This window comes from Aspergillus puulaauensis, chromosome 2 (assembly GCF_016861865.1).
Source record: "Aspergillus puulaauensis MK2 DNA, chromosome 2, nearly complete sequence".
Lineage (NCBI taxonomy): Eukaryota > Fungi > Ascomycota > Eurotiomycetes > Eurotiales > Aspergillaceae > Aspergillus > Aspergillus puulaauensis.
The window spans coordinates 3,869,163-3,894,334 of record NC_054858.1 but is presented as its reverse complement, the minus strand read 5'-3'; the positions used below and the strand labels follow the sequence as shown (position 1 = coordinate 3,894,334).

Sequence of the window (25,172 nt, the reverse complement as noted above, 5' to 3'; positions counted from 1 at the left end):
GTTTTGGCTTCTGCTAGTTACTCAGTTTCTTGCTTTCTAGTTGTGTTGTGGTTTAGATGGTTAGGTGAATAGACGGTGATCAAGCATCAAAAGTTTCTTCGTAATTAACATCAGCTTAACTCAATTTGTTATCCATCACATACTGATATTATCTACAAACAATGCCACTACCATACAATCCCATCAATATCCCCCCCACCCCCCTCCTCCCAGGGAACCTCCCTCTCCACAGCCCTAATGACCTCCTCATGATCCAGACTCCTAGGAATAATATCCAACTTATACGGCACGGGGTGGCTAATAACCCCCGGCAAAAACGCCGCATCCGCACTCCCGTCCCCCGCAACCGAAATATCAAACACAGCCAGCGATTTCGCAATCGTCAAGAACACCGTCGCGTCAGCCAGAATCTTACCCGGACACGCTCTGCGCCCGAACCCGAATGTCAGATTGTGCGGGTCTGGCTGTGCGTTGGGAGCGAGGAATCGGTCTGGGTTGAATGTTGTGGGGTTTGGGTAGATGGATGGGTCGTGTGTGAATGTCCTTTTTACGAATGGTTTAGTTACGTATATTCCCTGGTAAGTAACTAGGGAAGGCAGGGGAGGGGTACCATATATTAGGCAGAACCAAAGAGCCCTTAGGTATGAGGTATCCCTCATAAGCATCATCCTCGGTGCACATATGCGGGATGCCCATTGGGGCGACGGGATGCCACCGGAGAGACTCGTTGACGACAGCTTCGATATAAGGCAGTTTAGCCCGGTCGGCGAAAGTTGGAAGTTTATTTGGTCCAATGACACGGTCGAGTTCTTCCTGTGCCTTTTTCTGGACGGCTGGGTACAGAGCCATTGCAAGGAAGAAGCAGGATATGGTAGAGACGGTCTGGTTCTGTTAGTTGACTGCTTGTTGATATGCCGAGGATGGGTATAGGTACTGTATCGACACCACCAGCGTACAGAGACGCCGTGGAGAACTTTATGACTTGCTCCTCCTTCGGGGTGAGTTGGCGGCCTTGTGCTTCCTCTAGCAGCTTGGATAGGAATGAGGCTGGATACGTGCCTTGCTCCATCTGTTGAAGGACGAGACGGTACGGTTTCTCGGTTGTTTCAACTAAATTATCCCTCCAGGACGCAGCAGTGCGCTTGAATCCTGCCCCTGGGAACCAGGCTGGTATATATCTCACTGTCTATCATTAGAATTCTCATTCTTCAGGTAGGGGGGGTACTGACAAAACGGGACAGTATCAACAACCCAAGCCCCCGGGGTAGCCGCAACAGCGAAATTCTCCAAAGCCTTATTCGCAAGTTCAACGAGAGGGTCTCGACCGCGCGGGTTAATGTTATACCCATATGCGATCTTCAGAATAACAGCCCCGGTCTCGCTGGCTGGATCAGCAGCCAGATACCACACACCCGAATAAATACAAACGAGGGGAACTCACGTCCTAATATGCTGATTCAAATCGGTCGGACTCTCCAGAACACGGAGCAGGAACCTGCGCACCTCGACCTCTTGGAGATCATTGAACTGTGCAACGGAGTTCTTGGTCCCTAGCACGCGGTGCATGGCCTTGCGGTAGGCTCGGAATGTATCAGAGTATGGCTGCATCGCGAGAAAATGCTCCCATCCGACCCTGGCCATAATAACCATTAAAACCATGAATAGCAGGTGGTGGAGATTGTCAATAGTGGAAAGCAGTGGAATACATTTCACCAGCAAAGATCATCCTCGGTCGGGAGGAGTATATATTGGACCGTTTATCCAGGAGATCAAATGCGATCCGCGCATCGTTGATGATGACGATTGTCTGGCCCAGCACGGTGATAGAGCTTATTGGACCTACTGAATTAATTACTGTTATGGATAGCTGGAGCCAGGCACATACCATAGGTATCCTTGAGCTTCAACCAGTGGACCCAGTCCTGCTGTCCTGGAGACGGAAGGTCTGCGAGATTACCAATGATCGGCTTCGGTGGAGGGCCTGGGGGTAGAGGGGCAATTGGCTTTTTATTATAAAAGACGTGCTTAATTAAATATAGCAGGGCGAATCCGACTGCGGTGCTGAGGAGGATGCTTAAGACGGCCATATTGACTACAGTTATGATCAAGAGGCTGAGCCTGCCGTCAGTCTTTCGAGGAAAACGGCTTTTTATGATTAAATGGCATCGCACTCGGACGCCTAAACTAACGGCAAAGTCGCGGATTAAATGCCCGTTGGGGTCAAGGTGGTTTCGTCTACTGCTAATTCTGGCTAGAGGATGATATCGCGCCCTAATAAGCTTGACAGCGCGGGGCATGACGCATCGCCAATAATGAACTTGTGATTGGATGGTCATTTGGAGTACAGTGCAGTATTGAACTCTGCTGGGGATCTGGTGTACATCTTGTGTAAAGTTTAGGACCTTGCTGTGCAAGAAAATACATAGAGACCCCCAAACACCAAAGCCAGCTAAGTCAACGGAACTGGTGGAAAGCCAGTACGCCGATATCTATACTCGCGCCAGTCGATGTCCACTTCCGCCTTCGAGTCCCTCAGCACACGCAGCAGAGTCGCAAGGACGTAGTCTCCAGCGAACTCAGCAAGGTCAGCGACATGGGGATTGCCCTTCCAGCTGCGGATATCAGGATTCGCCCCGCGCTGGAGCAAATACAGCGCCGTCATCTTGTGTTTATTCTTGACGGCAAGAAACAACGGCAGGTCGAGGACGTCCAGACTGCCGTAAATGTACGAGACGCCCCAGAGACAAAAGTCGACGTTCTTGGTGGTGTAGACGGGCGCGGTGTTAGGGTCGGCCCCCGCGTCGAGGAAGAGCTCGACGGCGCGCAGATTGCCCTTTTTGGCGGCGTGCACGAGCCCGACGCCTTTGTGGTATTTGATGTTGAATTCGACCAGATGGCGAGCGATGATCTTGTAGCAGCGGCGGTTGAGGAGGGCCATCGTGCGGAGGGTTCGAGGGGTGGGAGCGGACTCTGCGATTTGCAGGATCAGTTCGGTTGGGAGGTCTTCAAACCCCATTGTGATGTTGTCAAGCGTACTTGGGATGGTAATTTGGTTCAGTGGATGGAGATGAGATGAAGACGAGAGGTTGTGTAAAGAAACAGCGCAGTAGAGCCTCGATTTATAGACCAGACAAGGTGGCTGGCGCGGATGGATGCGGTCAGTCTGACTGGGAATGTCCCAGTGAATGGCAAAGTGCGAACTGCGCTGCCTGATTCGCATGTGGTATAGCCAGTAATATACAATGAACAGACGTGAACAGCTCCAGTTAAGGGTGAACGCACATCTATGCGGGTCTATCATTTATAAAGCAGGTGAATAGCAGGACCAAGCCTATCACTACATAGCGTCTCATATCTGGAAGTGGTGAGGAATTATTTGTACATGTATATAGTTTAATTTATCTATATCAAACGACCAGGGTTGGAACTGTGTAGAGCCACCCAGTCAGACCTTGAGAGATTGAATCATCTCTCGCACTACAGCACGATCAACATGATCAGGAACGGAAGCAGTGGCCAACCGCAGAAGCTCCAGTACTTCATGTCGTCGGCGTTTACGCTCATTATCTAGTCGAAGAGCCCAACATGGCCAGAAGTCATTGCAAATCCGCCTGAGGTCCTGAATATCATAGCACAAGTCCGCCCCATTCTGCAGAAGAAGGTTGGCAACCTCAGGAGACTCACCCAAGATAGCACCGTATAACGGCGCTCGTGATGCAGACACCAAAGTTCCGCTCGGATTAGCAGGGACGCCCCTATCGAGTAGCGCTTGAACGATGTCTACAGCACCATCAGACGCCGCGTCGAAAAGCATCTGGGAAAGCTGTTCTCCATCAGGGCTGGGGTCCTGTGCGTCGAAACACTCCAGGAGTATCTCAAGCATGGGCAGGCTTGTCACTGTGAAATAGGACAGGGGAAATCTGCGAAAGTCATTCACGCATCCCATTTCCACGAGCTTGCGCATAACTTGGAGCTTGCCAGTTGCGCAGGCTTCGAAGAATATCCCGGGACTGTACTCCCTGGCGCCCATTTCTGGGTCTGCTCCGTGGTCAAGCAACAGCAGGATCATGTCTTCGTTACTGTGCTCCATGGCAATAAGTAGAGGCGTTTCAAAGGTACCATCCCGATGGGTGACTTTGCTATTAATGTCAGCTCCTTTACGGCAGAGGAACCGCCAGGCGAGATGCAGGTCGCCTAGACGAGCTGCCTGGCGAAGACCGGAGCTTTGGTTGTTTCTGATGTTGTACGGGATCAACCGTGGGTTGAGGATGCTATAGCACCATTGGCAGGTTCGGGATAGAGCCAGAAGGTCGCCTTGGGTGTTTGATGCGTCCCCAATTATCTCGATTAGCTCGGCTGGCAGATCCAGGAACCCGCTCATGGTGGGCATTTGCTTAAATTCTAAGGTCGTGTCAAGTCACTTCTGCTCCTACCTTGGACAATGAGTTTCTTGTTTAGGCGTAGTGTTTGGATGGGTGCTGGTAGATGGAAGAGAAGTGGCCCTATTAAATAGGGTGACCAGGGCTTGCTCATATGTTCGGACAAAGATCAATGATTCTGAGATTTCAGACCCTTTGTTAGGGTTGCAGGAGTCTTTATTGCAAGACTTTACTGTTTCATGTTAAGACACATTGAATGCCGACACAGACTATTATACCTAGAAGGACATCAGCAACCGGTGAAAGAATTTCCCAAAGACTCCCAGATGTTAAAACATACCTATCTTATATTGGGGGGTATAGACCGGGCACAGGATGGTTGGCGATACCACCATATATATCCATATAGGCCACTAAGCAAAACCAAGATATAGCTGGATAAATGAGATAGAGTAAAGCAAGACACGCGGGAGACACATCCGAGAGTCACGATTAGAGATAAGAATCCATATAGAACTCTTCAAGACAAGAGACTAAACATGGCCATCCTCCCCAGCCATCCTCAACATCTCCTCAACCGCCAGAAACCGAATCCCGGAGAAATACTTCGCTCGCTGACGCAGGGTAGTCTCCCTGGGACACGCCGTCGCACCACTGACAGTCCACTCCTCCAACTCAGCAATGCCGGTGTGAGGCCCGGGGTTAGTTTCGTATTCTGCCATCGCAGCGGCGATATCTTTCAGGGTGCGGTGGCTTCGTTTGAATGGGCAATCTAGATATACCAGTCCTCAACAGATGATAAGCAAAAAGAACTTTTGTGAGATATTCTTACCATAAACCTTCTCCAGTAGCTTGGCGGCCTCGTTGAACGTGCCCCATTCGCCGGTGATGTATATCTCGGGCTCCTATACAGAAAGAACGGTGAGCATTAAGTTGGTAAATACAGAAAAGGGAAAGAAACAACAGTTATAGACTCACCCAATCTCCATCAGTATCCAGCAACGCCACAACAGCCCTCGCAACATCCCTCCCACAAGTCCACCCCTGAAGCTCATCGCCAGTCCCACGCACAGTATAAGTCCAAGCAACCGGATCAATCGGAAACTCCCCAGGGATACGCTTCATATACGACTTTCCATCCGGTAGGAAGTACTCCATGAACCAGCCGAAGTTGACGAGGGTCCATTTCAAATCGAGTGCAGCTGTTCCTTGGAGGATATCGCGTAGGGGCGCCCGGGTGTACACGTAGGAACGTGGGAGATGAGGAAACGTTTCGATATTGCCGGCCCATTCGGAGGGGATGAAGCGGTTGCAGGTTTTGGATTGGAGGCATGCGTTGAGGAGGGCCATGTGGAGGGGGAGGTACTCGCTGTCGTTGCAGCGGATTAGCGAGATTAGGGCCGTTGCGGAGGTTTCGGCGAGGATGGACAGGACGGAAGGCTCAGTGTAGCCTGTCTGATGGACGGTGGTCCTTGGAAGGGAAGAAGTATAGTCTGTCTTTAGGGTTTGTGAGAAGGGTGGGTTGATCTGAGTTGAATGGGATAAGGGCAGACCTTGCGGGTTAATAAGGCGACGCTGTAATGACCGTCCTTGATGAGTTCTTCGTGAAGGTACCGGCCCAAGTCTCCAGTCCCTCCTGCGAGTACGATAACTTCTTGCTTATCCATTAAGGTGGGTGAGATATCCAAGGTTGAATTGGATAGATGTAGGAAGCAAAAACTAAGACAGACAGGGTCACCAGGAGTCCTTTATGAATGAGAAAGGAGGGCATGCCACCAAGTCAGACCAAATGGAAATTTATAACAGTGCAAGGTATGCTGGATGGCCTTAATCGCAGCAAACATGCATTGTCGACTTACATGGCAAATGTCCAAGAAAAAAGCAAAATAACAGAGCATGTTTTCAACAGTATTTGGTTGGATATTCTCAGAATAGGATTACGTATAGGACTTTATACTAGATTCTCCATAGAGCGAGGTACGTAGCTACTCCCATCACAAGGCAGGATATTGCTATCACAGTCAGCCTGACTCCGGACGAGAGGATAATAGGCCTACCAAGCATAACATTCATCAAATAGTAGCCAACCGACTCGGTCAATACACCGGAGAACAAGGGACCGAGGAACATGCCCAATTTCCAACTGATATTGGACATCGCAAACGCACGGGAGTACCCTGAGCCGGAGCCAAAAATACCAGGTTGTTCGGTAGCAAGCTCATTGGCGCCATCTAATGCAGATGTAAGAATAGGTAGGACAGTGTAAAATGATAGAGTCGCAAAGGAGACTCACTTAACACTTCAACACCACCAAACCCAAGGAGGAGTGTCCTAGCAATCCCAATTCCTATAAGCGTAACGATATAAATCGTCTCTCCGGTTCGGGGGTCAGTCGCCCACTCGAAATTCCCATTTCCAGGTACTCCCAGAAACCACAGAAAGGCACCCATAAGCAGAAATCCCACAGTAGCAGGGAGACGCATTCCAATGCGGTCCTTGAGCCACCCGGCAGGGATAGCCAGAATCAATGACGGCGCCTGCAAGAGGAGAAACATCCCCCCTGCCTCGAGACTTTCCCAGTGGAAGACACCTTTGACATGTAAGGGGATGGTGGCCTCGAAGCTGCCGATAATTATAGCGAAGAGAATATCTGCAATAAGTGCGGTTGCTACTCGCTTCTTGCGTATCATCCAGTAATATATAGAAGCCGAGGAGGCGGGTTGCACGGGTGGATGCTTGCTGAGCGTGGAGATGGATTGGTAGCTGTGGGTGTCTAGACCTTCTGGTCGAGAAGAAAGGAGAGAGTCTGTATCATTCTGCGTCTCTGGCTCTGCTTCGGTATAAACATATATATTATCAGCTGGCTTTGGGTCGACCTCAGTCACTCGTTCAATGACAAGCGATTGGATGAGGATGCCGACTGCGAGCATTAAGAGTGCAGATAGCCAGGTTATTGAATACGAGGCAAACTGGAATAGGGCACCAGACAACGCCGGACCAGAGAGAGCACCAGCAGACGCGAACAGAGTCACAATGCTGAATGCTTTGGCGAGGTGGTCTGATCCAGCCCTATCCCCGAGAATGGCCATGCCCGCGATCCAGATGAACGATCCCGCAAATGTTTGGATAAGTCGTCCGATGAGAAGTGTTGATACTATGATTACCGCCATTAGATATCTGTTAATGAACGTAATCATCGACGTACATGTAGCAGACCACGCCGTAATAGCGGTGCCCAGAATATTAACCACCCAGCAAGAGATCAGGAGGTTGTTCTTCCAGTATACCTTATCCGCTAGATATCCTGTGACGGGGGCAATTGCAATTGAAACCAATGCATTCATAGACAATACTGCCGAAGTGAGGAATTGCACTTGGGAGGGAGGAACTCGGAGACGGTCGTTGAGCATGGCGGGAAGGATGGGGATAATGAAGCTGAACAGGAAGGTATCTAGATCGACACAAATTAGAATCTCATGACGAATCAACGTTTAATGATATTTGATACCTGAAAACATAGCTATAGATATGGCCGTGACTATGAACGGCCTCGATGAGCGCCAGACGTAGCCCGAGGGCTTCAGTGAATGGCAAGAGGTCCTCATATTGAGACGCGAATAGTTCCAAAGTGCAAATATCGAAATTCAAGATGGAATAAAGTTATAAGCTACGAGTTCATGTATACGAGGTGTGGCAGCTCGTTTGAGCCTGGTCCGAGAGTTCAGCTGGAGCCACGTATTGGAAAGTATGATGGGCATACCGTTGCACAAAACTCAATATCACTTGAAAGGATACATTCGACTGGCCAAACCACCTTTCAGCTTATGTGGATCATGGTTGCTTTTGCTTCGTGGCAAATGGATGGCTGGAGGGCACAATAGGGAGGAGGCCGAGGGAGGAAGATGCCTGCAATTCTATACACCAGGAGACAAACCTACGAACTGTCTATTCCAGAGTCTGTCTCACGCGCATATGCATTCCGCCACCTCGGATTCTATCCAGACTCTGTATCCAACCATTCTCCTCAGCTAAGCCCCCGGTCTCCTACCAGTTTCAATTCAGCGGCTGCAATCTGCAGGGCAACGAATTTGGAGTAGATCCGACACATCGCAAGACTGCCTGCCATGAACCAGAAGCCAGGATGTCCACTTGGCCTCCATATCTGTGACGAAGCTGTTAGATCCTCGGCCCCGATTGGTGAGAAGGGAATAGTGCTTACGGTCCTCAGCTCCCCTTCTTCATCGAGTCCCCAGACCTGGTTACATCGATCCGCCACTTTATCACCAAGGGCCTGTCTGACGGACTCATTCATGCTCTCGTAGCCAGTCGCCAACACGACGATGTCGGCATCGAGATGGCCACCGTCGGCCAGGATGATGCCTGTCTTATCGAACGCTTTGATTCCACCAGGGGAGTGTTTGACCTTCACCAGACCGTCGAAAAGCAGTTGACAGCATCCGACATCGATATAATATCCGCCTGCTCGCGAGACAATCTGGCGCAGTATTCCTGCACCGTCAATTCCAAATTCAAGTTTAAAGCCGAGTTTGCTAAGGCCCTGCAGAGTATCCCTATCAGCGTTAGATATCTTCGCCGTGATACCAACAGACAGTGCGAGAGCGACTGGCCAAGGTAGGCTCTCAGACAAAACATCCTTGATTCCACTCGGTGTTCTGCCAATGATCAGTATGGGAGTGAGTATACACCAGGAGGGAAACAAACTGATCATCGTCAAGGCCAGCATTCTCCGGCAGCAGGGGAAGTCCCTCTTTCTGAGTCAGGACATAAGTGGCGCTTCGCTGAACAATTGTAACATTTGCTCCATGGCGAAAATAATCCTCTGCAATATCATGCCCTGTATTGCCAGTCCCTACAACAACGACCCTCTTCCCTCCGCAATCGTGCTTCGAAGCATCATCATGCTCACTGCCATGATAGACAGTTCCCTTGAACTGCTTCACTTCCTGGAAGTCTAACGGCTTGGGTATAGAATACAGCCCAGTGCACCAGGCGATATGTCGAGGTCGAAGCGTTCTCCGGGCACCATCACGCACAACCCTAACTGACCACTTCCCCTCTGCGTCGGAGTAATCGGCATTTTCGATATTGGAATTCGTCCAGACGCTCAGGTCCATGATGGACGCGTAGGATTCCAACCAGTCTGCCAGCTTATCCTTCGGGGTATACTTCGGCCAGGTCTCGGGGAATGGGAGATATGCCATGTGGGAAATCTCGGCGCGGTCGTGGGTAACAAGTGTCTGAGACAGTTAGTCCAGTATATGCGAGTGCAGACAAACATACCCTGTACCGCTTCCTCCAGTTGTCACCGACGCGGCCATTCTGTTCTATGATCAAGCAAGACTGCCCGAATGCCTTCAGGCGGGCGGCCAGGTTCAGTCCGGCCTGGCCTAGAGGATGGTTAGAATTATGCCAGATAAGCTGTGATAAAGTAATGACAAGAGGAAATATACCAGCACCGACGATTAGCACAGTCGGATCACGATCGTGAAACTCAAGCTCCTCACGCTGCTCCAGCCAGGTCTTCCCCGGCACACATGGGAACGACACAATATTGCCCTCCGGTCGGTCTCGCCCAGTTCTCTCCGGATGAGGAGCCCCCGAACGATTCAAATTATCCAGGGCAGTATAAATCGAATACGCCTTCCATTGTCCATCTCGTTCTCCCTTCGTTAGATACGCGACGCCGTTCCCACCCCCGAACCGGTTATCGAATGTGAAGACCACTCTTACCCAAGAGAGACCAGGGACTGGGAATTCGACCTCGGGATGCACCCTGTCGGTTCGGCAGTAATCGAAATTACAGAAGCGAGCACGCAGATAGTTGTCCCTGACGAAGCTGGTTATCCTGTCGAGGCCCTGGAGAGTTCGGAAGTCCCAGGTCAAGGCGAGCATGTCCCGCCACCAGGAGTTTTCATGGAGGATGTCACCCAGCTGGTCGATTTTGTGGTTCCAGAAAATTGCATTGAATTTGTCAATCCATGGCTTTATCGGCAGCTGATCACTTTCGCCGATTGTTGGTGTTTGTGGGAGCCGAATTATGTGATCGTTGTTTGAAGCCATCGTAGACTGATGTTACTTGGAGAGCAACTTGGTGCTTAGAGGGAATATGCTATAATGTCACAGCGTAATAGATACTGGAATACTGATTGCTTCGACTTGATATATTACGCGCTGCCCATTAACCTCCCTTTCCCAGCTAAGCCAACCCGTTCCAAAACCCGGAAGCTACAGCAGTGGCGTCCAGAATTCAACAGTAATTGGCATTCAGGGATGTAGTTTCAGCGATTTTCATTTATAGCCTGATGTTTGTCTGCTTGTGCTGTCATCGAGACGCAGTAGTTATATTCCATTCTAGGCATATTGTATGGCCGGCCTCGTCATTGACGGCATTCTGCATCCCAGCACAGGTAAAATATCAATTCAAACCAGCCGAAAGGCAAATATCGATGGTCCCAATCTTTGGGAAAAGAGACTGGCCAGTATCCCCCGGAGCTTGGTTGACTGAATCCCAGCCAGCATTGTGGTACCCTAATATGCAAGATCCATCACAGCGATTGCTCTCGGTTCCACAGACAGTGACACAAAACAAGCCACCGCAAATGCCCCCCTCACTCTCGGTGGAAAAGAATATGTGCACGCAAAGTCATGGTGGAGTTCCGCCAATGGTGTCTGTGTCTGCTGTCTTGCAAAGAATCCCCCGGAGTGGTAGAACTACTATACAACACAAAGGATCAACAACTTAGCAATATTCATTAAATTCGAAGATACCGCCAAACGAGGTGAATAGGTAAATCCCATGCCAGACGAAACCAACTACAGCCTCCCCGCCAGGCAAAAGCGCCCCGAGATACTTGCCCTCGCGCGAGGTCTCCAAGGCGTGCCATGGTGCGACGAATACGAGAAGATGATTTCGGGAATGCTGTGCGTGTCCATTATATTCACTGGAATAGCACATTGTACACATAGTGCTTAGTATCTGCAATACCAATGCTAAACGTCACTAGATATGATCCCTACGGGCCAATACTGCTAGAAGCCCGGCATCGCGCCCGCGGACTCACAGCCGACTATAACAATCTCGACACGAGAACAGTATCATCCGACAGGATCGGCGAGGTGCGTTTGGAGCTGCTGAGGAAACTTGTTGGGAGAGCCGGCGAGGGGACATTCGTTGAACCCCCGTTTCTGCCGGATTATGGATGTAATATTATCATTGGGAAGGAGGTGTTTATTAACTTCAAGTAAGACGCCACTGTCATGACCAAGCGATATTTACACTAATCTTTATAAATAATAGCATGACAGTCCTTGACACGAGCCTGGTGATAATCGGCGACAGGGCCCTGATCGGGACGAGCGTCAGTATCATTTCTGCGGGACATGAGACGGACCTGGGATCGAGAAAGGAGATGTTTGAATTCGGTCATCCGGTGTTTATTGAGGATGATTGCTGGATAGGGTCGAATGTGGTTATCATGCCTGGGGTCAGGATTGGGAAGGGCTCTACAGTTGGTGCTGGATCTGTAGTGACGAAGGATATCCCTGATTATTCGGTTGCGTATGGGAATCCGTGTAGAGTGCACAGGAACGTTGGACCAGAGGCTACTGATGTGTAGATGTGTTGCTAGGTTACTGGAATGCAGCAGGCTTGTATTACCTATCGATGAATATTCTTGACACTAGGGACGTGTTTAACCCACTGGGGAATATAAAGTTGGACAAGGGTGCGAGGCGACGGACAGCGAAAGCTATCAGGAGTATTGGATAGGGCAAGTTGAAGATTGTCGGTCCTAAATATCGGCATATCTTGCTGCATCTGCCACTGCGAGTGGTCATTCCAGACTTTGTCCTTTAGCATCGGAATAAGTGAGGATAGAGGATGATTCGATGTCTCTGAAAGGGTAGCCACCCATTCCATATAGGGCACCCCCCTCAGGGACCGGCCTGTATATTGTTGATTCACCAAATGGAATAGTGAATGTAGACTCATTGAATCTTGCTGGGGCTGGACGATGTTATATGCCTGGCCCAGATTTTGCGAGTCGGAGGATATCTGCAGTATACTCGAGACAACAAAGTCGACAGGAACAATTTCCTCTCGGTGTCTTGGTAGTGATGGATAGACGCCCGTCTGGATACAGGCTGTTACCAGCCTACTGACAAAGTCGTCAGAATTCATTCTTCCCGTTTTGCTATGGCCCAGGACCAGTCCTAACCGATGGATAGCAATAGGGATTCCTATATCGATTGCGTTCCAGAGAACAGTCTCAGCAGTGAACTGGCTTTGAGCGTAACCTGTGTCGAATTCAAGAGCGTTCTTATGCAGCTCTGGGCGCTCATTCTCCGTCAAATATCGCGACTGATTGACTAGTCCGGTAGGCCCATATGCACTGATGCTTGACGTATAATGCAGTGCCTTCTGCCTGCCTTCCTGTGAGAAACGGATCATATTTATGGTTCCTAGCACGTTCACGGCGCGGTGACTTGGGTACGGCTGAACGAAATTCACATGGGCTGCGAGGTGGAAGACCACACTGGACCATCTGGCCCAGCGCTGATATTGCTCCTGATCAAGACCAAGCTCGTCGTGGGCCAAATCGCCAGGAATGGCTATGATCTTGCCCGCCACCTCCGGCTGAATAGCAAGACCAAAGCGCTTTAGTGCATTCTGTATCCGTAGGAAAGCCCTTGCTTCATTTTCAGCGCGGACAAGACATGCCACAGTTTGCACCTGGGGATGGGCTAGCAGATCCACGAGCATGAAGGAGCCAACGAAGCCCGTTGCCCCGGTCAGGAAGACATGGCCCTCTGTTCTGCTCCTCCAGTCAGGCACAGAGCCATTCAGCCTCTTCAAATCACCCCCGAGGGCCATATCCTGGACCCATAACGGAGTCTCCATGACATTATCAGGCTGTCCGCCGCATTTCGCCTGCTTGACCTCGTCGCACATCTCTGAGAGAGTCGGAGACTCGAAAAGGGCCGCTACACGGAGGGATATATGGAACGACTCGTTGATTCGAAAAATCAGACGTGCCGCATGCAGTGACGTCCCACCGATGGCAAAAAAGTCATCTTCCCCTCTGAGGCCATCGGTGGGAAGCTTTAACACTCCGCCCCAGAGGTCTTGCAAGCGGTCTTGAATGCTGGTCGACTTTCGAGATTCGCACAGAGAGGAGTAATTCTGCAGCTCTTGTTCGAATTCGCAGACCAGCCGTTTGCGATCAACCTTGCCACTGGGCGTCAGGGCGATGGCATCTACAGCCTGAAGTCTCGGCATCATCAAGTGTGGAAAGAGGCGAGCGTACTCCTCCTTAACCAGGGCAGGACTGATATCTGATGCCGACGGCACAACATATGCTACTAGTAATGTCGAGCCACCTGCGCTCTCTGCGACCTTCAGTGCAACAGCCGTGGATACCAGATCTGTTTGCAGCAGACAGCGCTCAATCGACTCGAGGTCAACCCTCTGCCCGCGGATCTTGACCTCATTGTCTCGCCGGCCAAGATACTCCAGTAGCCCGGCTTTATTCCTCAAAACAAGGTCGCCGGTCCGATAGAGCAAGCCTTCTCTGTAAAGATGAGGAGCGTTAAAGAAAGCCAATGCTGTCTTTCCTGGGTTGCCTATGTAGCCGGCAGCAACGCCTGTGCCACCAACGACAAGCTCCCCAACCTCCCCATCAGGAAGTAGATTGAGGTTCTCGTCGACGATAAACGCCTTATATCCCGCCAGCGGCCTTCCGATCGGTATATTCCCCTTTTGGACGTCTTCAGGGGAGACCTCATGGTACGTCGCAAGGACCGAAAGCTCAGTTGGCCCATATACGTTGAACAAGCGCCGAGGCGGCCCATTGCTGAATATAGTTCGCATCGTCTGGATATTTATTGCCTCGCCTCCTGTCAACAGTGTATCAAGCGGTGCGTACGCGGAAGGACAAATATGGGCGATGGTTGCCAAAAGGGACGTTGTCTGCCAGAGTACATCGACCCTGTCCTGAATGAGCTTCTGTGCAAAGTCTGGCGGATCGAGTATTTCATGCCGATTGAACGTTATGAGAACTGCGCCGTGTAAGAGGGAGGACCAGATTTCCCACAGCGAGACATCGAATCCGATGTTGCAGACGTGGCCGACTCGGCTGCCTCGGGATATAGGCTGGAAGGTGTCGTTGAAGACGAGATTGATGATCCCTTTGGCTAGAACCTGGACGGCTTTGGGATTCCCTGTTGAGCCGGAAGTGAAGAAGATATGGCAGCAGGATGTCGGGCCATTATCAGATATCTCGATGGCTTGTGCAACAACGCCGTTTGTTTGAGGTATGGAACTGTTCACAAGTATATGTTGAAGGGAGGGACAGCGGTGCGAGTTCTCAGTATCTGTCAAAACAGTAGAAGCTCCGATGTGTTGTAGAAGAGATTCAATATGTGTGTCAGGAAGGTCAACGTCCACCGGCACACAGGTGCCACCGGCATATATGGCTGCAACTTGACAGACAACATGGTGGATGCCTCGCGTGGCGAGAATTGGAACCGGTTGCTCGTTTTCCAACACGAGCGTACGTATTGCCTTGCATACGGATAATGCTCTTTGGTGTACCTCATTGAATGTCACTGTATTTTGCCCTTGCTCAATGGCGATATTATCACCAAAGGACCGCAGGCGTTGCTGCAGAAGGCGCGCAAGGCCGAGATCGTTCGAAGCTGTCGCCGCCATTGTAGAAACATAAGTACCGAATGATATTGAAATTCGCAGTGAGATAGTGGGCGTCGACTGACAGGAGAAGCCATGCAAAGTTATGAGAAATTGACTGCTGTTCTTCAAAGAGGCCCGGACTCCAGGAATTGAGGCTGGCTGAATCCGTGAATAATGTAAATGTACATGAGCTTTCAACCAATTCAAAATTATAATCGACATTGCCTCCAGCGCCGCGTAAAACTGCTCTGAAGATTCTCCTGTGCGACTTGTGGACGTGGCTGAATCTTCAGACATAGTGCGATTGGAAATCCAGCGGCAGGTAAAGAGGGAAATGGGTTGCTCTAGATGAAAAAGACTGCCTGAAAATGGTATATTGAGACAAGACCTGTGTTCCTTCAGTGGTTGTTGGACGATAGAAAAGTATTGCTGATACTGCTCATGAATACCGGCTGAACCTCAGAAATAAAAGAGCACTACAGTTGCAATATGGTTCCATCTAACGTGAATTTGCTGGAATACCTTCGCTCCAAGACGCAAATTGATCTGGACACTTTTGACGTGACAGGTAAGATGATCGATGGCATATTCCGCCTACTAGCCAAGCTGATATTGCCATTAGTCGTTGAGGAATTCGGCAAATGCGTCGACTGCACATCAAACCAGGTATACCCATCTGCTATATATGAAAGACGATACTGAGAGTCTGGCAGTATGAATACTACACGGAGCTCGCGAAGCCAGCCAGAAAGGACATCTTAGAGAAGACGCTGGAGCTGTCCTCGAATCTCCATGAAGACTTCCGTGAGGTGACATTTGAAGAACTGGCAGTGGAAGTCTCAGTATGTAAATTTTTCCCGTCTTCAAGATATTAACCTCATCCTTGGTATACAGGCAGTCCTCCTGGGCCATGAAATGCTACCAGCCTTCACAGGGTGTCTCCACGTCATGGCAAATCCCAATTACGCTTATTCGAGACAGAAGGTCGTTGAGACTGCGAAAAGTACACCTCCCATGGCCCATCAAACACATCGTGGGCTAACTTCAAGAATAGGAATCCACAGCATATTCGCCCTCATCGATCCGTTCTTCCCCACTGCTCGGATCGTAATCAAGGTCGCTGCAACCTGGGAAGGCCTCCAGGCATGTCGAGAACTACGAGACTACGGCATAAAGACGCTCGCGACAACAGTGTTTACTATGGAGCAGGTTATCTTAGCAGGAGAGGCTGGATGCGTGTCGATCTCGCCGTTCATACACGAGCTGCGGATCCTCCTTGAACCGGAGTAGGTGACCAGAGCAGATGCACTTTATAGAAATTAGCTAACATTAAAACCTCAGTCATAGGGACCCTCATCCGCAACTCGGCCTCTGCGTTCAGGCTCAGGAGTACTACAAGCGAGAGTCTCTGCCGACCAAGGTCAAGGCCTGTGCGAATGCCAGTCTCGATGAGCTTGTACAGCTTGCTGGGGTTGACGCCCTTACGATCGTACCGGGTGACCTAGAAGCGCTCAAGTCTACTTGTCGAGACACAAAAGAAGTAACTGGCATGTCCCTGTTCAAGGCCGATGGCTCCGCCCAAGATGAGATCCAGGTGTCTTATATCAATGATGAGGGTAAGTACCGTGCGGACTTTGGGCGGGCACAAGATGGAAGAGCGCAGGGAAAGCTTGCTGAGGTAGGTTACTGTTGAGATATCTAAATTCTTCTCGCTAATGATATATCAACAGACCATTGATATCTTTCGTGACTTTCAAACCAAGGCTGAGGCTGTGATCAGGAATGCCAGGGCGTAAAAGCTTCAAACGCTTCCCAGATACATTGAAATCACTATAGTGCTTATTTTTCAATTAAAATCTCTCATGGCGTCTATACAATATTCTACGTCAATTGAATTTATTTTCACATCGACCCAGTGCTCCGGAAGTAGCTAGACGTGAGCTGACCTGACGTCCCAACGCCTCATGCAAAAGTCAAACAGGTACACATAGAAGCCCAGGGAAAAGAGAGACCATCGGATCATGCAAAACTTGACGAATAGCATCTGGAGCATATCCTCACATGCAAGGCTATCACACGAGGATCGGCCTACCATGGATAGACAAAGTATAATCATCATCGAACAAAGAAGCTGGAGATGGCCGGCTTACCTGCAGCACACGAACCAATCCAAGACCGCATCAACCCTCGCATTGAGCTGGAAATACTGTCGAACAGGGTTACACAAGAGGGCTGGACCCAGCTCCCCTCCCTTCCACCGCTCGCCTGCAGGGCCATTATAAAAGGGAGCCTCTCACAGTCTCTCGGCCTCCGGGATGCAGTTCCTGCGCATCAAAAGCAAAGATGAGAGCCCGGGGAATCCTCTCGTTATTGTCGTCTTTCCCTGTTCTGGGGAGGGCCGGTCAAAGCCCAGACATTCGGTCTCTCTTCACCTTGTGCGTCATCATACTAACGGTCACTGTCACTGATGCACAACAGCTAATCTTCAATTCATGCCAATAGCGGCGACTCGTACTCGAGCACGAAATTCGATGTCTCGTCGACGCAGCCCTCGCCGGGGAACCCAATGGGGAATCCCCAGCTGGGTAAGACTCTTTCCATCTCGCCTGGTGCACGTCATTGACTTCTCCGGTAGGACTGGGCACCGCAGCAGACTCAATCAACTGGGTTGGCTATCTGACAACGCAGTACAATGACACGACCGTGCTGAGCTATAATCATGCTGTATACGGTGCGACAGTGAACAACTCCATCGTTGCATCCGACCCAGACGTACCCCGGGATCTGGTGTACCAGGTGCTAGACGCGTTTGAACGAAACTACTGTCCCCCGCACACGACTGGCCTAGGCTGGAGTGCTGACGCGGCGCTGTTCGGGGTGTGGATTGGAATTAACGAGTAAGCATGTTCAATGAAGCCGCAATGAAGCCGAAGTGCCCTGGCTAATCTAATGGTTGGCTTTGCAGTATCTACTTCGCATACCAGCTTCCCGATCCCCTCGACACACTCTCTCGTGTACTACAGAGCTACTTTAATCTCGTCGACCACCTACACGCCTGCGGTGCTCGGGACTTCCTCATATCCAATATCCCGCCGTGCGACCGCACCCCGAATATAGTGGCACTGGAGCAGTCGGAGGTAAAACTCTACGAGTCTGTGACAGCGCAGTTCAACGACTGGCTGCTTGATGCAGTTGACGAATGGCGTTCAGCTAACCCTGATGTGAGTGCATAGCATACTCCCCCTATTCTGAGCCCGACTAACTGTGAAAGTCTACAATGAGGACCTACGACTCGTGGTCCTTCTTCACGGAAGTCCTGGACAACCCGCAGGAATACGGCTTCGTTGACAGCACCTGCATAGGCTATGAACAAGGGTGTTTCTGGTGGGATAATTTCCATCCTGTTTCGGCGTTTCATAATCTGCTTGCTGCTGATGTTGGGAGGTTCTTGGACTGGTAGACTCGTAGACTGCTCTGCTGGCTAGGTGGTAACATAGAAGTAGACCACACATCATATATTTGCTCGAACACCGTTATCCTCCAATGGCACTGGAGCTGGAATGCTCCTACTGCATGGAATCACATCCAGCCAACAGTTGTATTGAAGATCAACTTTACATAGGAGTTCAAGTGCGCTTTCTTCTCCACGTTCTCGTCAGGCCCAAGCGGAACTCGGTCAAGTCAGAATCCACTGAAGATGATGCCTTCATGTCACTCCAGTCAAGGGATTGTTTTTCAAGAAGCGGGGTAATGCAATATTCAAGGAGGCACAATGACGAACCTGTTTGGTATCCTGGGATCTACACCCCTTGAGGCCGAATAGTACGATATGTGTAACGGCCATTATGCGGGCAAACCTCGACCCCGCGAGATGAGCGTCGGTGCCGGAGCATGAAAGGGAGATTTGAAGATAGTAGGATTCATGATTCGCCGGAGCAATGGCTACCCAGATTACAACAAACGCTGGCTGGATTATAAAACCAGGAACATATACACCATGCAAAGTAAACCAGCACAACTACACCCACAAACCAACCTATCCCAACTCCCCCATCGTAACACCAATATGGCAAGGGCAAGCCCATGGAAAGCCGTCAACACCCCTCTACCACCCCCGAGTGCCACCGAGCTGTCCCACGGCTTCACCATCCACGCACCCTCCTCCTCCGACCTGTGGGAAACCCCAGCAACAGCGCCAGTCTTCACCTGCCCCATGATCTACCAATCGATCCCCCTCGGATCATTTCGCAGATCCCGTGTCACAATCACCGCAGATCTCAAAGACCGGTACGCACAGGGCGGCTTGGCACTCATCATCCACCGGCCTGACGCAGCCCGCGCATGGGTCAAGGCCGGCGTGGAGTTTATGGACGGCGAGCAGCTTGTCTGTGTTGTTGGGAGGGACAGGCTACCTGATGCCAGCCTGGGGACTTTGATTACGACCAGTTCTGGTTCTGGTTCTGATGCGGATGCCGCGGAGGCCGAGGTGACGATTGAGATGGTGAGAGAGGACACCGGCCTGGCTGTGTTTGAAATCCTGGCCGGGGATGGATCTGGTCATGGGAAGAGGAAGGTCATTCGAGAGATGGCGTGGGTGTTTTCTGCTAGTGGTGATGAGGAATGCTGGATTGGAGCGTATGCGGCAAAACCGGCTGGAGATGCGAAGGATCCTGATATCGCGGTGAGATTCAGAGGTTTGGTCGTTGAAGTCTTAGATACTTAGTGGATTTCAGTGATTGAGTTCAAATCAATGCCATGGCTCTCTCGAAGGAGTATAGTCTCGGCCTGCAATATATTCCAAATGATACTCCCCTCGAGGACATTGTTCACCTCATGAAGCGCGATGGAGCCGTCGTCGTGCGCAATCTCATCCCAACCGAAATCCTAGACAAGACGTACGACGAAGTCAAAGACAGGATCAATCAGGATCTTGAATGGGATGGCGCCTTCTTCCCAAGTACGTCTTTGATATCTGAAACACTCCTTTGTATAGATTGCTTACAACTCTTAGAGGAAACAAAACGAGCCCCGTCCCTGATTGCCAGAAGCCCAACCTACACCAAGACACAAGTGATGAACCCACTGTTCCAGTCTGTCTGTGCGTACTTCTTAACTACACGAAACACGTTCTGGTGGGGCGACAAACCCAAGGAGTCTGTATCGAAGCCTCAAATCACATCGTGCGTGGCAATCGAGATAGGGCCCGGTGCCAAAGCGCAGCCTTTGCATCGCGACTCATACATTCATCACCGCGTGGTCCCTCAGATTAGCGAATGGGATGATGAACGTGACAAGGATAGAGAGCCGACTATTGGCATGTTTGTTGCTGGGTGTAAAGTGAGGAGGGAAAACGGGGGGACGCAGATTATACCGGGGAGTCATCTATGGTGACTATCCATTCTACAATTTATTAACATAGTGACAGTTGAGATTAACTTTCTTTGTATAGGGCCACAAAACCAGATAACCCTCCATCCTTGGAAGAGACCATCGTCCCTGAACTCGAGAGAGGAGACGCCATCATCATGTTTGCCTCGCTCTTCCACGGCGGCGGCAACAATACCACGTCTGACCAGCACCGGCTCGTCTACTCTACCTTTGCCGTTCGAGGATACCTCAGACAAGAGGAGAATCAGTATCTGGCTGTTCCTAAGGATATTGTGAAGCAATACGACAAGGCCACGCAGGAGTTCATTGGTTATTACATTAGCGAGCCGGCTGGGGGCTGGGTTGAGGAGCTGGATCCATACTACACTCTGTATCCTGAGAAGCTGAAGGATGCCAAGTTAGAGGACTTTTAACTGGCATACTGGAAGCTGACATGCTTGGTTATCGATTGCCATCGTTGAACTCATTCGGTGTTTGAGATTTGGTTTCACCTCTGCTTGTCCGAATACAAAGACATGAAAGTACATCTACTGCTGCTAAAGAACCAGTTCACATTCTATTCACCCAATATGATTCTCCCAAAAGGCAAATACCATTTATGTATAAATAATAGGCCACTCCTCAGCATCGCGCACTTTTTGCAATTAAAAACTGAAACTAGACACTTACCACGTCCTTTGACTCACTGAATATCCTCTGTCACAATTAACAGCAACTAGCATACCAGACCGCTAGACCAAAAGCCATGCATATCTGGTGGCTAACCAGCTATCTCCGTCAACAACGACCCACCGTGAGGCCTCTCGCGGAATTTCCAGCAGAGCTGATCGAACTAATCGGAGACGCCTCCCATAGCCAGAGCGATCTGCTGGCTCTATCACAGACCTCTAGAAGAATTTACGAGATCCTAGAGCCACGATTCGTCCCCTTCAACATCAAGAACCACCGTTGTTCAGGCCTTCGCTGGGCAGCTGGCCGTGGCGACATCGCTCTCGTGAAAGCATTCCTCCGCCGTCCAGACGTTGATGTCAACATCAGCAAATTCGGCAACTCGCTTGCGTTCAACACGGAAGTATATGACATGTCAATGCTGACGCTAGGGACTAAACCCCACGCACCCCTCCGCATCGCCATTGAGGCCGGCCATGAGGATATCGCAGTCCTCCTCCTGGACCACGGGGCAGACCTTAGATGGGCCGCGCCGTCCTCCCCTGCCTCGCTACTGAACGATGTCGCAAGGAAAGGTCAAGTAACCCTCGCTCGGAAGTTGATTGAAATGGGCGTTGAATCGCCCCATCCAACGATCGCGGTAAACACGGGGAACATACCCATGTTTGAGCTATTGCTGGCTGCTTGGGAGAAACACACGAGTCCCCTCTCTCCTTCCAGTATGTCCTATTTGCTAGACCGTGCTGTACAGCGAGGACATATGGGAATTGTCCGGGCTCTACTAGCCAGAGGTGCTCATGTAGATGGAGTTTCGCTAGCCTTATTTCAGACACACCTATACGATGCTATAGAGGGTAGGAAGACAGAGTTGGTCGAGCTGCTTTTGGAGCACGGGGCTAATCTATGTCACCATCTGCTCTCTCTCGAATGCACACTCGAGTTTGGTGACTATTCACTTCCACGACCCCGGGGTGATGCCGAGCAACGCAGAGGTATAGTGCGAGTTCTTCGAAAAGCGTCCACTGCTATCCAAGACTACAAGCAGCGTGAAATGTTGGACAAAATATTCACACGTTGGGAGTAGGGTTCGTCAAGCGGAACAGCCCTGGGTGTTCTCTACAATATCAAGCAGTGGTGCTGCCCTTTCATCACGTAGAGTGTGGTCACGGCATGGTGAGCTTGGGGGATTAGTTCAAATATAGATGTATAGCTCCTCCGTACCAACTATATATATACAAGGCACTTTTCATTGTTATTTGCCTTATCCCGGTAGTATACAGGCTAGACCCTCGAACTAGCTTTACTATATTTAGGGTTACATACGCCCTCAGATGAAGGCAGCCAGGCTTCGCCGTTGCGAGTATCTGCATCCCATACAAAAATGAATGCTTGGTGCTCATTGTGGTAATCAGATATCCAGTTGACACGATCAACTCCCGCTTAAAAAACAATAATAATAGCACAGAAGAAAGCAGAGCAATAAAGAAAAAACGAAGAGAACAATGCAAAACTATAGCCATGGATAGGTAGTTCCAGGGCCTTACGACATACAACTCCGCCCAGGGCTGAGGAAATGAGCTACCACTACCAGATGCTTTCGAGGATGGAAAGAACGACATAAAAATAGCTTTCTTACGGTAATCAACAATTAAACCCCAACAGGACATACTTATTGAGCCATCTTGACCCGTTGAAGCGCGTCTCTGAGATGCTGTAGATCAGGAGGGGTCTGACACGAGCTGCCTGGAAGGGCGGGAAACATAACAGAGACCAGCATGTCCAGGCTCTTTTCCAAGGGCGCGATAGTCGAGCCCAAGTCTCCTACTGACTGATTTTCTGGGACCTGGTCCAGTACGTGGTTTATTGTATCAGCCATCACAGGCACGGCCTAGATACATGAGGATTAGCGAACAGCCAGCGTGAGGAGCCTTGATGAGAAACACCGACATTCTTAAAGGATTGGCAGACTCGGTCAAAGTCGTTGCTATTGCTGAGTGACCGATCGCTATCGGAGACATCAGGGTCGGAAAGGCGCTCTAAGAACTTGGCAAGGAGCTCTTCGATCTGGGTTATGACTTGCTTGACATGTTTTTGGAGTTCAGTCAGAGATTGGGTTGTTATCTCGCGGAGCTGTTGGACCGCCTCGCGGAGCTGTTTGGCGATGAAATCAGGGAGCTGCAATTGAACGCGGCAATGTTAGAGCGGTTTGCAAGACTTGGGCGATGGAACGGACCTCCGCTGGTGAAAGACCCTCAGCAGACAGCAAGCCAGCAAGATCGTTCAATTCTATACTCCTTTGGCTTAGAGAGTTCGAGGTGGATTGAAGATCGGGGGTAATCGCGGCAGCAGTGACAGAGGTAGCCAAAGCCAGGGCAGAAACGATGGTGGAGAATCGCATTTTGGAAAGAGAATTACGGTATCGATAAGGGACAGAAGAGTATACTTTAGTGTAGGTTGAGTTTGGGAGATCTGCCCCCTTATATACACCAAGCCATTCTGTCCAGGCACCTGGGTCTCGGGCCCGATCTGGCGATACGCTCGGTACCTAGTGCAAATAGTTCGTTGCTACCGACGGTGATCGCTTTTATTTCTCGACTCAAGTGGGGTGCCAAAAGTTTTGGCTGGCAGAATGGCTTCAACCACGCCTAATTGGGAAATGGTTGGTCACTAGTGCTCACTCGGTATGGATCTCTGAGAACAAGTTTTGTCGCCCCTGCAGTTGGTGCAGAAGGGGTCTGGCGGCTGCCGGCTTTTGCAGTATACCGCCACTGACCTGTTGGTATCCTCTGCAGTGGTTGAAGCACAGAACTTTATATGTGGCTGGTACACCCTGATGCGATGTTTCTGCATGGTACGAGTTCGCCCTTTCATGAGTCCAGAGCTTCCTGTATCTGCGCCGATCGGTGTTCGTCTGCCTTGGCCCTGCAAGTTCCAGTTGTGGATCAGGCTGGGCTGAAGGCAAGTTTCCACTTCTCAGTGCTAAACAGATGCAGATCGGAATCTCCAGGGCCGAAGGAAGAGGTGAAGACGGAGAATACATCCGCCAGGCATTATTGGAATCCTGTTGCTTGAAACCTTCACTGCGAATCAGTTGTAGAGGTTTTTTTGGTTGTTTTTGTTCTACTTATCGAAATAGGTAAATAAAAAAAAGAAAATAAACCAAAGAGAAGAGAGTATAAGGCGGAATCAAAGAAAACTGTGTGGTGGTGAATTGGCGGTATTTGCCTTGTCCCTCCAGCTTCATAACTTCTCAACAACACAACACACCGCGATGGATGGCATCAACTGCCCCTCTTCAATTTTATCTTCAATTCATCACGCTGCACAATATTCCATCTCACCATTTAGCTTCTTGATCGAGTTCGAACTCCAGGACTCCAAGTTCGGGACCCTGGATCATGTTGGTACCTAAGCTATCTCCCTGTCCATTGAGTCCAGCACCTGATCCACGGCAGTGATTCCTGTTCATCGGGATGCTCCAAGCTCGCCCCCACTGTTCGTAGCGTTCAAGATGCTCTGGGCCGTTGGCGTGAGGGCGGCTGTTACAGGAATGTAGACCTGGCTGTCTCCGGTCATTACAATAATTCAGGCCCATGCTTCGTTCCTACTTCCACTATCGGAGTGCCACCACATGGACACTGCAGTGGCTCGCCTGACCCAAATTTTGATGCCGTGGACCTATCGCAGCTCTGGCCGTACGAGCTTGCGCTGGGTGGATTAGGTTTGTTCCTTGCAGTTCAACGGTTTGCAGTCTTGTTGGCAGTCGCGTGGACATCCAAAGCTTATCTGAAACGGCTGAAATTGCGATGTCCATGAGGAGCGTTGGGGGTGTGAATATGGCCTAGTACGAGCGCTCGCTTACGAACATGCCATCTAAGCGAACAGCGACCACCGCCAGCCCCCTACTCTTCTGAATGACAAGAGGAACAGCGTTTCAGGACAGAAGTACGTCCTTCATGACTCGTTGCATACGAGTAAGGCGTCCATACACCCGAGGCTGCCTCGCATCTCCTCACATGCGATCCCCG

The 25,172-nt window shown here is 50.4% G+C and overlaps 14 protein-coding genes across 14 annotated transcripts; 6 read left to right on the top strand and 8 right to left on the bottom strand.

Moving 5' to 3' along the window:
• Positions 1–167: 167 nt before the first annotated feature.
• APUU_21608S (cytochrome P450) lies at positions 168–1,608 on the bottom strand (the record flags this gene model as incomplete). The annotated part of the gene is made up of 5 exons (XM_041700380.1): positions 168–543; positions 611–882; positions 935–1,182; positions 1,230–1,381; positions 1,442–1,608. 5 exons carry the CDS (start codon positions 1,606–1,608, stop codon positions 168–170), a joined length of 1,215 nt encoding a protein of 404 aa, XP_041553370.1.
• Positions 1,609–1,681: 73 nt separating this feature from the next.
• APUU_21607S (uncharacterized protein) lies at positions 1,682–2,087 on the bottom strand (the record flags this gene model as incomplete). The annotated part of the gene is made up of 2 exons (XM_041700379.1): positions 1,682–1,839; positions 1,886–2,087. The coding sequence occupies 2 exons, from the start codon at positions 2,085–2,087 to the stop codon at positions 1,682–1,684; spliced, it is 360 nt and encodes a 119-aa protein (XP_041553369.1).
• Positions 2,088–2,449: 362 nt separating this feature from the next.
• On the bottom strand, positions 2,450–3,016 carry APUU_21606S (uncharacterized protein; the record flags this gene model as incomplete). The annotated part of the gene is made up of 1 exon (XM_041700378.1): positions 2,450–3,016. The coding sequence occupies one exon, from the start codon at positions 3,014–3,016 to the stop codon at positions 2,450–2,452; it is 567 nt and encodes a 188-aa protein (XP_041553368.1).
• A 429-nt stretch (positions 3,017–3,445) lies between these two features.
• Positions 3,446–4,381, bottom strand: APUU_21605S (ankyrin repeat domain-containing protein; the record flags this gene model as incomplete). The annotated part of the gene is made up of 1 exon (XM_041700377.1): positions 3,446–4,381. The coding sequence occupies one exon, from the start codon at positions 4,379–4,381 to the stop codon at positions 3,446–3,448; it is 936 nt and encodes a 311-aa protein (XP_041553367.1).
• Positions 4,382–4,912: 531 nt separating this feature from the next.
• Positions 4,913–7,789, bottom strand: APUU_21604S (uncharacterized protein; the record flags this gene model as incomplete). Its single annotated transcript, XM_041700376.1, has 6 exons — positions 4,913–5,151; positions 5,212–5,284; positions 5,358–5,932; positions 6,437–6,610; positions 6,673–7,533; positions 7,585–7,789. The coding sequence occupies 6 exons, from the start codon at positions 7,787–7,789 to the stop codon at positions 4,913–4,915; spliced, it is 2,127 nt and encodes a 708-aa protein (XP_041553366.1).
• A 614-nt stretch (positions 7,790–8,403) lies between these two features.
• On the bottom strand, positions 8,404–10,460 carry APUU_21603S (flavin-containing monooxygenase; the record flags this gene model as incomplete). The annotated part of the gene is made up of 5 exons (XM_041700372.1): positions 8,404–8,541; positions 8,599–9,052; positions 9,102–9,637; positions 9,681–9,787; positions 9,851–10,460. The coding sequence occupies 5 exons, from the start codon at positions 10,458–10,460 to the stop codon at positions 8,404–8,406; spliced, it is 1,845 nt and encodes a 614-aa protein (XP_041553365.1).
• Positions 10,461–11,196: 736 nt separating this feature from the next.
• Positions 11,197–12,016, top strand: APUU_21602A (sugar O-acetyltransferase; the record flags this gene model as incomplete). Its single annotated transcript, XM_041700371.1, has 3 exons — positions 11,197–11,321; positions 11,405–11,641; positions 11,698–12,016. The coding sequence occupies 3 exons, from the start codon at positions 11,197–11,199 to the stop codon at positions 12,014–12,016; spliced, it is 681 nt and encodes a 226-aa protein (XP_041553364.1).
• Positions 12,017–12,057: 41 nt separating this feature from the next.
• On the bottom strand, positions 12,058–15,108 carry APUU_21601S (putative NRPS-like protein biosynthetic cluster; the record flags this gene model as incomplete). The annotated part of the gene is made up of 1 exon (XM_041700370.1): positions 12,058–15,108. The coding sequence occupies one exon, from the start codon at positions 15,106–15,108 to the stop codon at positions 12,058–12,060; it is 3,051 nt and encodes a 1,016-aa protein (XP_041553363.1).
• A 468-nt stretch (positions 15,109–15,576) lies between these two features.
• APUU_21600A (uncharacterized protein) lies at positions 15,577–16,883 on the top strand (the record flags this gene model as incomplete). The annotated part of the gene is made up of 7 exons (XM_041700369.1): positions 15,577–15,655; positions 15,710–15,753; positions 15,801–15,929; positions 15,982–16,090; positions 16,142–16,373; positions 16,435–16,765; positions 16,818–16,883. 7 exons carry the CDS (start codon positions 15,577–15,579, stop codon positions 16,881–16,883), a joined length of 990 nt encoding a protein of 329 aa, XP_041553362.1.
• A 547-nt stretch (positions 16,884–17,430) lies between these two features.
• APUU_21599A (SGNH/GDSL hydrolase family protein) lies at positions 17,431–18,547 on the top strand (the record flags this gene model as incomplete). The annotated part of the gene is made up of 5 exons (XM_041700368.1): positions 17,431–17,522; positions 17,590–17,672; positions 17,723–17,984; positions 18,053–18,308; positions 18,359–18,547. 5 exons carry the CDS (start codon positions 17,431–17,433, stop codon positions 18,545–18,547), a joined length of 882 nt encoding a protein of 293 aa, XP_041553361.1.
• Positions 18,548–19,084: 537 nt separating this feature from the next.
• Positions 19,085–19,810, top strand: APUU_21598A (uncharacterized protein; the record flags this gene model as incomplete). Its single annotated transcript, XM_041700367.1, has 1 exon — positions 19,085–19,810. The coding sequence occupies one exon, from the start codon at positions 19,085–19,087 to the stop codon at positions 19,808–19,810; it is 726 nt and encodes a 241-aa protein (XP_041553360.1).
• A 32-nt stretch (positions 19,811–19,842) lies between these two features.
• On the top strand, positions 19,843–20,888 carry APUU_21597A (phytanoyl-CoA dioxygenase family protein; the record flags this gene model as incomplete). Its single annotated transcript, XM_041700366.1, has 3 exons — positions 19,843–20,044; positions 20,099–20,474; positions 20,537–20,888. The coding sequence occupies 3 exons, from the start codon at positions 19,843–19,845 to the stop codon at positions 20,886–20,888; spliced, it is 930 nt and encodes a 309-aa protein (XP_041553359.1).
• A 332-nt stretch (positions 20,889–21,220) lies between these two features.
• On the top strand, positions 21,221–22,228 carry APUU_21596A (uncharacterized protein; the record flags this gene model as incomplete). Its single annotated transcript, XM_041700365.1, has 1 exon — positions 21,221–22,228. One exon carries the CDS (start codon positions 21,221–21,223, stop codon positions 22,226–22,228), a length of 1,008 nt encoding a protein of 335 aa, XP_041553358.1.
• Positions 22,229–22,813: 585 nt separating this feature from the next.
• Positions 22,814–23,542, bottom strand: APUU_21595S (uncharacterized protein; the record flags this gene model as incomplete). Its single annotated transcript, XM_041700364.1, has 3 exons — positions 22,814–23,032; positions 23,092–23,319; positions 23,378–23,542. 3 exons carry the CDS (start codon positions 23,540–23,542, stop codon positions 22,814–22,816), a joined length of 612 nt encoding a protein of 203 aa, XP_041553357.1.
• Positions 23,543–25,172: the final 1,630 nt, after the last annotated feature.